Below are 12,179 nucleotides of genomic sequence, written 5' to 3'. Positions count from 1 at the left end.
TGACTTTAATGCTAATCTATGTGTTCATTGGCATGACTTTAATGCTAATCTATGTGTCGAAATAAATTTATACCTGATTTACCTTTAGAAATTAAAAACTTTCATATATATATATCATTCATGAAAATGCAAATGTAGCCCCATCTTTTGCCACAATAAATACATAGCCTCATGTGGCATTTTTGGGCATTCACATGGCCTTGTTTACAAACCATGTAGATTTGCACTGAATTCCTATACTGACCCCCATTACTTTTCAACCCTGTAGGGAGAAAAATAGTACATTCAGCATTTTTTTTTTTTTTTTCAACTCTACTTTTGATCCATCTACCAAAAAATATTTATTACAAACATTATCTACCAATCAGAAGAGCACATGACTTCAGTTTTAGACAGAAAGCTCTCCCCTAAATGGGCGGTCCCTGATGACGTATATTTATTAACTGAATTTACCCCTATATCGTATAATTAGTGGTTAACAAAAAGCTGCTTACAAGTGTACTGCTAGAAAAACATGAACCCGTCACGAAATATCATCTAAATAGGTAATAATCAGTGGCAGATCAAGAACTTTTTAGAAGGGGAAACCTGCTGACTGACCTAAAAAGGGGGAGGGGCTCCAGTCATGCTTCAGAGATTCTGTACGTAATCAACAATTTTTCCCTCAAAAGGTGGTCCTGGTTCTTTGATGATATCTTGTTTAAGATATTATTTTACTGTATAAAAAAGTTTTTTTTTTGGTGGGGGGGGGGGGGGGGGTCAAGTGTTTAATTGATAGATTGTTGGTTGCAAAGTGCAAAAGATTAATTTAAAGGAAACAACTTATGGTTAGCAACTATGACTTTCTGATTGCCAGATTGTTTACAAGTTGGATTCCTTGGAAGATGTTGATTTTCAGAGGGATCATTCAATCAACTTGTATTCAAGAAAATTCAGAAAAGAGACTAGTCTAAAGTTGCTTCTATTGACCATAACAAAGGCACTTTCAATTGATTTCCTAAATTCAAAAATTGGGATCTTGCAAAATATGTTTATTACTTCTAGCACTTGCTACTGAGCGTACTTTAAAACTTCAGAATCATAGAGAGAAGTCATTTCTCTTTTTGAAACTGATAGGGAGTAGTGAGATTTGAGAGAGAAGTGCTCTCCTCTCATGGCACTAAAATGTTTGTTACTATATTATAAAGGGCCTATATATGCTTCTTATTTTCTTTTTATATTCATGTTCAATTCATATCTGAGTATACAACGAAAGTAACAGTTCAAGTGAAAAGTTGTTCAAGTTTTATTTCACATCTAGTTGCATAATTAAATTAGTCCTCTTGTCTGAAACTAGCAACTAATTATCTAGCACTAAAAAGATTTTTTGGTGTATATCTTAAAGGAAAAGACATTGTTTTGTTAAGCATGATTATGAAATTCAGTGTTTCTAATTAAAAAGAGATAAAAAATTAACAAAGTTAAGTTGGGACATACACAATGTAATATATTGATTTGTGTAATAATCCCAGAGTAGAGCAACTTTATTCAATAAACTTTCATTCTAGCTTTGATGTCCTTAAAAATATAATGTAAGTGTGGATTTGCATTAATTTAATAACACTGTTTGATATACAGATTCATGCATTTCAAAGGTTGTATGTTAGACGAAATACTAAGTGCGTCAATTCTGGTGTGTTAATTTCTCAAATTTAATTTATTTGAATGATAGTTATAAATAAAGGTATCTTAAAAAGCTTCATAATTGCATTGTATATTGAAACATTTGTTTACAATTATATTGTTATAAAATTCATCAAGGGAAATAATATAATTCATAGTAATTTTTAAGTTGTTCAAATTTTGGTTCTGATAAAATCCCATTATATGAGTATATATGGTGTTCTAACATAACTTGATTTTCTTCTCAAAGATGTATTGATACTTTAAAGCCTAGAAGTATTTTTAATCCTTATTGATTTTCTTGGCAGTGTCAGCACAATTTTGTAAACTTTTGCTGCAGAAAGATATTCTAAATTTGTATGGCTCTCTGTGAAAAGATTTTTTTAGAGAAAAGTGAAATGTATTTGTTTTATTGCAATTATTGTTTGGGAGAGATTGTCTGACCACCAGGAAATATTTTATGATTCTCAAGGGAGATTTAATTAGCTTTTACATAACATCTGCAACAACACTGCCTCTTTTTTATTGAATATTTGGCTGGTATCCATAGTGATGAGACAAAAATGTATTGATCAGTTTGTTATCAATATTTTCTTGACTTCATGCAGCCATGTTATCATCTAAAGTAAATTCAAACATTCCAACACATGCTGATATTTATGAATTTATGAATGGATGATTAGGATGGATTAATACATTTTGAGATTAGGGGTGTATGGAAGATACTATTTTATGTTGTGAAAGGGTGTGACTAATTGATAACAAATGCACAAATGCCCATTTTTTGAAGATTATCCAGATGTGTTTGTGATAACAATCGTAGTGTTGGCATTTGCTTACTTAGTTTATTATGGGATCTACTGCTTGTTTTTATATCTTTTATCAATAAGAAGTACTCCAGTTTCAAGAGGTAAGGGTCAGGAATAATTGAAATTTTTTTTTTTTAATTTATAAAAAACAACACCCCAATTTGTTGTAAATATAGAAATATGATTAAGTGGCTGCAGTAGTAATATTTTTTTTCAAGAGTAAAAAACAATAATTTAATTATAACTATTTTATATTTCTACCTGGTCTATTCTGTTTTCCTGTATACAGGTTTTTAAAGCTAGGGGCTTTATTAAAGTGTTCATACCAGTCTTTTTCAGTTTGATTATGATGAAATAAAGAAAATGAATAATTATTCTCTGTTAATTTCAAAACAAAATAAATTGGAATTAAATTTTTGGATTAACTTACACATATATATATATTGATAACATATGGTAGTTTATTACTCAGTGTGTTTATTTTAGTCATCTTAGTATTAGTTGTACTGTACATATGAGTAAGATGGGTCTTAATAGATAATGTCATAAGTAACTTTTTGTCAATATGCCATAATCAGTGTAATTGGTCATAGAATTTCTAGTCAGACCTGTTAGTAAGAACCAAATACTAAGGTAGTAAAGGTACTCAAGTTTTGAATTTGCATGTAAACTGGTGTAGAATAGTTATGCTTTATGGAGAATAAAATTAAATCACTTCGAGATTTATCCTAATTATATATCTCTGTTGTGGTAACTCGAATAATTCAAGCCCTTTCCGTGTCCGATTTTCTCCCACACGAGGGCTTGAACTCCTTGTGATCATTGGCCGCGTCGCCTGCTCTCTGTGAGAGAGAGCCAATCAGCGGCGATCAGGATATGAGTCTGCGCAACTCTCTTGAAATTGTCTTACCAAACACGTGTGTTCAATTAACACAAATCCGATAATAATTAATTAACATCAATTAACATCAGTTTACATCATTTATCATCAATTAACATCCGGAACTCCTCCTTCTTTAGCTGCCAATTTAAATCAAAATTCCCATATTGCAAAGCGGTGTGAATTTTCTGGTTGACGGTCTTGATCGAGGAAGACGTTCAGGCGTTAATGTAGCCTTCGTAGATCAGCGGAATATAACGACTGAATTATTCGGGTTACTGTTGTGGATACATATTATTCTGGCCTCTTGGGGTGAATTATTTTGATCTAAGTAAGTAATTACTGTTTTTGTTAGCACTGGCATGTGTGCTATGGCCTAAGGCCGAGAAAAAAAAGATTGATGTTTCCGGTAACCCGACAGACCCTGTTTTTTAGCCCCGACCCTAACTTTTTTATTGGATCTTCAAAAAAAAAAAAAAAATTGTATCAACCGACCCCGTTTTTGACACAGGCTTCTGATAGATGACATAATATTTTTTCTCTCTTGCTTCTACTTGCATAGAAAGCCAGTAAAACATTTTATTAATGTCAAAAGGTATTCCAAATAGGTTAAAATCCAAGAAATTTGCACAGCAGGTGCTTCAAAAACATTGCAAATGGCACACTTCCGGTTTTTGAAACTAATTTCGGATCCGGACTTGGAAAAACCATGATAATTTTCCGGATTTCATTTACGATGTCAAAAAAAAAAAAAAAAAAAAAAAGAATTCCGACCTACATTGTACCGACCCTATTTTTCAAAATGATGTTACCGGAAACACATATCTTTTTTTTTTAGGCCTAATGCTTGTCAAATTTATTAACCAATTACAACATGTATAACTAGTTAAATATACTCAAAAGCAAAAACAAACAAAAATATAAAATTCTTTAATTATTTTTTATGCCCCACCTACGATAGTAGAGGGGCATTATGTTTTCTGGTCTGTGCATCCGTTCGTTCGTCCGTCTGTTCGTTCGTTCGTCCGTCTGTCCCGCTTCAGGTTAAAGTTTTTGGTCAAGGTAGTTTTTGATGAAGTTGAAGTCCAATCAACTTGAAACTTAGTACACATGTTCCTTATGATATTATCTTTCTAATTTTAAAGCCAAGTTAAACTTTTGACCCCAATTTCACGGTCCACTGAACATAGAAAATGAAAGTGCATGTTTCAGGTTAAAGTTTTTGGTCAAGGTAGTTTTTGATGAAGTTGAAGTCCAATCAACTTGAAATTTAGTATACATGTTCCTTATGATATTATCTTTCTAATTTTAAAGCCAAATTAAACTTTTGACCCCAATTTCACGGTCCACTGAACATAGAAAATGAAAGTGCATGTTTCAGGTTAAAGTTTTTGGTCAAGGTAGTTTTTGATGAAGTTGAAGTCCAATCAACTTGAAACTTAGTACAAATGTTCCCTATGATATTATCTTTCTAATTTTAATGCCTAATTATATTTTTTATCCAATTTCACGGTCCATTGAACATGCAAAATGATAGTGGGAGTGGGGCATCCGTGTACTTTGGACACATTCTTGTTTACTTGAGTATTTTGAAACTTTACCTACTGTAAATGTAAACCATTGATTAATGATTTTTTATGCCCCTCCATCCCATGGACACATTCTCCATTTATTTCCATTTGTCACTAACTTATAATTGATTAATTAATTAATGTCATCAACTTCTATCTTTTGTGAGGAAATACATGTATTATGATTTAAAAAATAAATCATTATCTTCAAATAAACAACAATCTCTTATTAAGATAACATAACAAAAACTTTACTTACTTATCTTTTACATCAGCAGTATGGACAAATATCTTTGAAATTTTTCACCTGTGAATATCATTTAAATACATGTTTACAATCTAAAGATAGAACAATATTTTAATTATAGTGATTATCTTTCTTGCATCATTAAAACAATGCAATACATTGTAATGATAATCACTAAAAATAGAATATCTGAACCAGCAACTTTTCTAGTAATATTTAAAAATAGAATGACAGCTTCTCATTTACATATCACCTCAATGATAAGACATAAATATGAAGTTAAAATATGTAAGGGAGCTATTTTACTCTTAATGTAAAAAAAACCCAAATGAAATGGTTATCAAATATATAAGTAATTCAGGTGGCAGAAACAAGTCTGACTGTCCCTCTGGTATCTTTCGTCCCTCTTTTACAATAAATCTTTTAGAAAATTTAAGTATTTATGAATTAATTTCCCTGAAAAATAATTCAAGCTAATATGCATATAAAATTCAGGGTTTCCAGTAACTAAGATGTGTGCATGCTTATGTAAATATATATATATAAAAAAATAAAAACATGTAAATTTGGGTATCTGTCCAGCATGGAGATTTTTAAATTTATAAAAGTATTGCAAATAATGCTGAAATGTGATGCCCATCTCCAGATATATGTGTTAAACATGTTGAACTAAAACTGAAATTTCAGGCAATTTGATGGGATGAAATCAACAGAATAGACTCCAATTTTGACTTCTGTTTGGTCCCATACATGTAGTTGAAGGAAATCCACAACCTGTGTATGTAACTACTTATCTGGAAACTAGATTTTTTTGCATTTGGCCCAACATTCTTAAACCATTAAGGACATAACCTCCAAATCAATCCCAGTCTTCCTTTTCTGTGGTCATGGTGGCATTGAACCTTGTGGTACACTTTCATAGAGATCTGTTGTACTGCTGTACTCCTATAGCTATACTCAAGTTATTATCTGGAATCAAATGTCTTCAGATGATGACACCACCATACCGTTATATTGTTACGGCTGCAAATGTTTGTGGTTATATGAAAAATGTTCTTACCTCATCCTTGGTACTTAAAAAGTTAAGTTAAAATCATTGATCTTAATTCTGTCCTAGAAATTAGCACAGGACCAACAGGGCATGTCCTGAAAAAATATATTTGATCCAGTCAATTTTTGTTAATTTTGTAATATATTCTTAAGAAGAATTGTCATTTCAGTCCTGTAAATGCCAAATCCCAATTTCTATGACTGCTGACTGTGAAACAGGGAGTAAGTGATTGAAGTCTAAAGCACACTTATTTTATCATGTATTTATACTGATGGAATATACTGAGATATTTTTTAATTGATTTCTAGTACTCGTCTTAAAAAAATTAAAACATTTTACATTTGAGTGTCATACATTTGTAACTCACTGTTTTTTAAAATAAGTTTTAGAAACATTAAGAATTGGTTATTTTGTTTCAGAAAGAAGGCAAGATGACAGAGGTTCAACCTCGAGAGATCAAGATTCTTGAGACAGCTGAAGACATTCAGAGTCGTAGACAGGAAGTTCTTGGTCGTTATGAACAGTTTAAAAGCCTCTGCTCAGATAGGCGTCAGAAACTTGAAGATTCAAGAAGGTACCAGTATTTCAAAAGAGACGCAGATGAGCTCGAGAGTTGGATTTATGAGAAATTACAAACTGCCTCAGATGAAAGTTATAGAGATCCCACAAACTTGCAGGTAATGAAAATGATCATTTTGGAGGGGTGCACTATAATTATATCTATGCAGATTAAAAAATGCAAAATTTTCTATTACATTTGATTTTCAGTAACATACAAATATATTTTGTATTAGATTTTGTAATTTAAAATGCAGACCTAGAGAAAAACTGTCTAATGAAAGTGGGTATTGGGAGAAACTTTTTAAAGTTTACAAAAATGAACTGATAGGGAGAGTACTGTTTATATTGTAATTTTTACTACCAGGCAAAGATCCAGAAACACCAGGCTTTTGAAGCTGAAGTAGCTGCCCATGCCAATGCTATAGTTGTCCTGGATAATACAGGAACAGACATGATTAACAAAGAACACTTTGCCTCAGATATTATAACGGTAAGAGACAAACCTATTTTGAATTTTAAAGGTCAGACATGATTTTTATTCTGCTTTATTATCTTCATAGTTCTTTATTTTATGGTAATTTCTTTATTTTATAGTAATTTGATTTAGTTAGTGCAGCCTTTTTCCCTGGTTGGAACTTGGAAATTCATGTCTAAAAGCTTACAAGGTACAGAAAAAGAATTGTGGTAGTAATGTTGAGAATCAAAGATAGTCCAGATTCAATGTCAAATCATGATGATATAAAACATCGTTTATTGATCAGTGTTCTCCCCAGGCCGTTTTAGCGTCGCGGTACCGCGACGCTATATTTCTTCACCGTGATGCTATAATTATTTCCGCGACGCTATAATTATTTTGAAGATGCTATTTTACTTGTCCTCAATTTTAAACTTTCATCTATTATCGATTATGATCATAAAAATTATCACCTTTAATTGTAATCCCTTTAAGTCGGACACTAAAGGCAATTAAGAGATTAAAAATAGCTAGCTGTTAATTGCCCTCAGGATAATAACTGTTTGGATGCGAATATCCCAAGCTGACACTTGTGACAGGACTAATACCACGTGTCTGCAATCACCAATATCGACATGGAAAAATGCAATCACAAAACAATTCGAAATCTACGTTTTGTATTACGAAATTTCAAAGATTGAAACGATTTTTTTTGTTAAAAGGTCGTTTATTTGTGCAACTCTCCAAAAATTACTTTCTTTCTTTTCCGGTAATACGAGAGCGAGAATTTTGGTTAAGAGCTAAAATAAGTTTAATACTTCTTTAAAAAGGTATCATAATTGGCTTCAGTTTATGTTTAATCCATTTAATGCATTAAAAGCGTCTTATTCATTCACAATCTCTTGTCAAACAATGTTTATTCTCGGACTCATTTTCGTAAAATTTACTACGGCCGCCATTGCACATTTTTGTGTTAACTACTGATCGGAACCGGACCAGATATGACAAAAATCCGCATTTTCACGATAATGACAACAAATGGACAGTAGACAGAAAAATTAAACCAAGAGAGAAAACTACGCTTTACCAGACTATTTGTTCAATAACTTTGTTAAAAATACATATGATTTTGATGTAAAGATAAGAAACAACTGGGACTAATTCATTGAGTGGTATGAAACAATGATTTTCATAAACATGATAAAAAAAAGTTTCTAAATTGATTTTTTTTGCTTCTTTTGCTACTTTATCTTTACTTGATATAATATAAAAAGCAGTTAATTTTGTGTACTAGATAATTTAGTTTTGTATATATACAGGTTGCACTATAATGAACCATTCATTCATTTGACTTATTGGGTAACTGAAACCACATATTTATTTTTATTTGGCACAAGAGGAAAAAAATAGTTCTGTAACTATAAATGAATAAAGAAGACATAAACTGAAACAACTGTTTTTGTGGTTATAGTTTAATTGTATTCTCAGTTATGAATTGAACAATATAAACTAAAACGTATAAAGGAAATAGAGCATCCACGCGACGCGACAAACGACATTAAAAAAAATACAGTTATTTTTTTTTACGCAAAATGTGATGCTATCCAAAATTTCTGGGGAGAACACTGTTGATATATAAAAAAATTAAATATCCAATATTTTCATTAGTGGTCTATAACATGAAAGCATGGGTCTATAACATGGAAGCATGTTACAGTTAAAATAATTTTTTGTTTAAATCATGCTAATCTTGTAAAATATGATATTTCATTATTCAGCAATGCTGTTAAAACATAAACAAAAGTATTTAGTTTTACTGCTATGTAAAAGATGTTTGTATGCCCCATTTAGGGGCATTATGTTTACTGGTCTGTGTGTTTGTTCGTCCTTCCATCCGTTCCTCCGCCTGTCCTGCTTTAGTTTAAAGTTTTTGGTTAAGGTAATTTTTGATGAAGTTGTAGTCCAATCAACTTGAAACTTAATACACATGATACCTATGATATGATCTTTCTAATTTTAATGCCAAATTAGAGTCTTTACTCCATTTCCAAGGCCTACTGAACATAGAAAATGATAGTGCGGATGGGGCATCCATGTACTAGGGACACATTCTTGTTTTAGAATTAATAATTGTAAAGACTTCACATGCAGGACTTTAGTTTTATTTAAATTCAAAGTGAGAAGAAAATAAAGCACTCTAAATGCTCACATGTACTTCTTAATATTTTTAACAGGCTAGATTGGAAGAACTTCACAGACTATGGGAACTGTTGTTATCTAAACTGAAAGACAAAGGACTAAGATTGAAACAAGCATTAAGACTAGTACAGTTCCAGAGAGAATGTGATGAGGTCATGTTCTGGATCAGTGACAAGGTTTGTACTTGTGTTTACAGATTTCTTTTTATCACCACCAAAACCCCCCAAAATACATATTTAAGATTTTTACCAACTAATTTCAGTAAAATAATGTGTTATACAGGAATTGGAAAATTTTGAAGCTTGATATTCTCTTGTTTGTGAGCAAATTAAAAAAACCATAACCTAGCAGCACTTTAATACTTTGTTTAGAACGCCTCATCACACATTTTTGTGTGACCCACAGTATATTGTATCCGGTGCTGTGCAAACAAAATGATTTTGTTATAAAAATATAAATGACAATAGGTAAAAAAAATCTTATCTTAGATTGCAACCAAATGATTCTTTATAAATGTTCTTACATTGTTGCATTATTACCAAGTCATTAGGAAGAATAGAATAATTTGAAAAGTATTCTTTTATTTTGCATTTAGGAAGCATTCGTATGCTCAGAAGAATTTGGACAAGATTTGGAGCATGTTGAGGTTTTGCAGAAAAAATTTGATGAATTTCAGAAGGTATTGTATATAGTCAATATATCTGAATGAATGTCATAACAAATAAAAGTTACATTTAACTTACATCAAGAAAACTAAATATTCACATCTGTTTATGTCATTAGACATTTCTTCTGTAGTGTAAACAAAACAAAAGATGTAATTTCTGTTCAGAGCTATTCTTTTTAATTGAATTAAGGGAGGGTTCAATGGATATTTTTTCTAGTGGGAATGGGTTTTGAGTTTCAGTCCTAAATTTTTAGAAATCTTTAACTTTTCACATTGCCTGATGATAAAAAATATTAATAATCCTTTGCTTTAATTTCAGGATTTACATAACCATGAAGATAAAGTAACAGAAGTTAACAACTTGGCTGAGCAACTGGTATCTGATGGTCACCCAGAGGAGAATACCATTAGGACAAGACAAGAGGTACTAAAATGTTATTTATGTAGAAACTTCTGTATTGGTTATATGTTCTTGTTTCATGAAAAAAGGGAGATACTGCCTTTTTGCAATGGGAATGTACAATATAAGGATAGGAAAGATGACATTGGATGTTTCCAAATCAAATATTTTATATACATGGCTTAACACTTTTGGTTCTTAATCGACCATTAATATGAAGATTACTAGAGAAATACATGTACAGATTTTTCACACTGCAAACGCAATCAATGATTCATATATCTAATAAACTTTGGTTATGTTTTATTTTATTAAGACTAGGAGGAAATTGAAAGCAGAAAAACATCTTTGTTGTTGGATGGTCCAATGTCAGTTTTAATACAATCTCTTCTGATATGAATGAAAAGTTTGATTTAAGCCCATATTAAAATCTTTTGATAATTTAATTGCAGGAGGTAAATGAAGCATGGCGCAGATTAAAGGAAATGTCTCTCCTAAGACAAGAGAGGTTATTTGGTGCTCATGAGATACAGAGATTTAACAGGTAAATATACCAAAATTATATATGAGACCTTGGATTATGTTAAGAGAAATCATGCTAGAAATATGCAAGTGCAAGTTGGCATAAAAATATGGGAATTTTTCAAAATCATTGAAACAATTTAGTTCTAATTCAACTGTTAAACTTGATACTTACATGGAATAAAGTATTTTAAACCTAATGAAAAAAGCAAATACCATCTCCTTAATTTCTCATGGGTGGTACAAGTGCTTCACAGATTATACTTTCTTCATTTGGTTGACAAGTAATGAACACACAAAAAACTTGCATGACATTTAAACTTTATTACAATGTTATAACCTATGCACAATTTTTTTCTCAAGAGATGCAGATGAGACAATATCCTGGATCATGGAGAAAGATGCCATCCTGTCTTCTGATGATTACGGCAGAGATCTTGCCAGTGTACAAGCCTTACAGAGAAAACATGATGGTGTAGAGAGAGACTTGGCTGCTTTAGAAGAAAAGGTGAGTAATTGCTAACAAGTATACTGATGGTCTATTTGCCTATGACATATTCAAGTTTTGAATTTCTCATAAAAGAAAGCATTTGTTATTAAAAGAGATGTATATGAAAAAGTAGAAACCACTTCATGTATATTTATAGCATTACTGTTAAGAAAAAACTTAATATATTTTTATTTGTGTGTATTTTTGGCAACACATGCTTGTTACATTTAGTTTTCTCTATGCTTAGATACAAACAATTGGAAAAGAAGCAGACAGACTTATGGATACTCATAAAGATCAAGCCGAACAGATTAGTTCTAAACAGACAGAAATAGCAGACAACTGGGAAAAACTGAAAAATAAGGTAAAATAACATTATGTGGTCATAAGGAAATAGAATAAAACTGTAAACTTTATTGAAAGTCTTCTTTCTTGATGACACACACAATATAAACACAAATTATATAAAGTGTCTAAAGATAGCAAAAATCAACGTTCAATCTATATAGGCATGGATCAGTTTAAATTATATAAATGTCTAAGAATGTATTCTTATATTTATAAGTATTTAATATTACATGTATGTATTCTTGAATTCATGCTGTATGATGAGATGTCCAAAGAAATTAAAGAACCTCAACAGATTTTAATTTGTAAAATCAGTTA

The 12,179-nt window shown here is 31.2% G+C and overlaps 1 protein-coding gene across 34 annotated transcripts in view; it reads left to right on the top strand.

Moving 5' to 3' along the window:
* LOC139512332 (spectrin alpha chain-like) overlaps positions 1-12,179 on the top strand; it is a 55,886-nt gene that overhangs the window by 721 nt on the left and 42,986 nt on the right. For 17 of the 34 annotated variants that reach the window (XM_071299883.1, XM_071299879.1, XM_071299870.1 and 14 more), the window contains exons 1-9: positions 2,413-2,572; positions 6,644-6,897; positions 7,146-7,271; positions 9,470-9,610; positions 10,030-10,113; positions 10,421-10,525; positions 10,954-11,045; positions 11,387-11,531; positions 11,761-11,877. In XM_071299883.1, the coding sequence (XP_071155984.1) occupies positions 2,428-2,572; positions 6,644-6,897; positions 7,146-7,271; positions 9,470-9,610; positions 10,030-10,113; positions 10,421-10,525; positions 10,954-11,045; positions 11,387-11,531; positions 11,761-11,877 (1,209 nt within the window). In that variant the 5' untranslated portion in view covers positions 2,413-2,427. Of the gene's footprint in view, positions 1-2,229; positions 2,573-6,639; positions 6,898-7,145; positions 7,272-9,469; positions 9,611-10,029; positions 10,114-10,420; positions 10,526-10,953; positions 11,046-11,386; positions 11,532-11,760; positions 11,878-12,179 lie in introns of those variants that run through there. The other 17 variants (XM_071299893.1, XM_071299891.1, XM_071299888.1 and 14 more) reach the window with 4 other exon arrangements.

This window comes from Mytilus edulis, chromosome 2, assembly GCF_963676685.1.
Source record: "Mytilus edulis chromosome 2, xbMytEdul2.2, whole genome shotgun sequence".
Lineage (NCBI taxonomy): Eukaryota > Metazoa > Mollusca > Bivalvia > Mytilida > Mytilidae > Mytilus > Mytilus edulis.
This window is presented reverse-complemented; position numbering and strand designations above follow the sequence as displayed.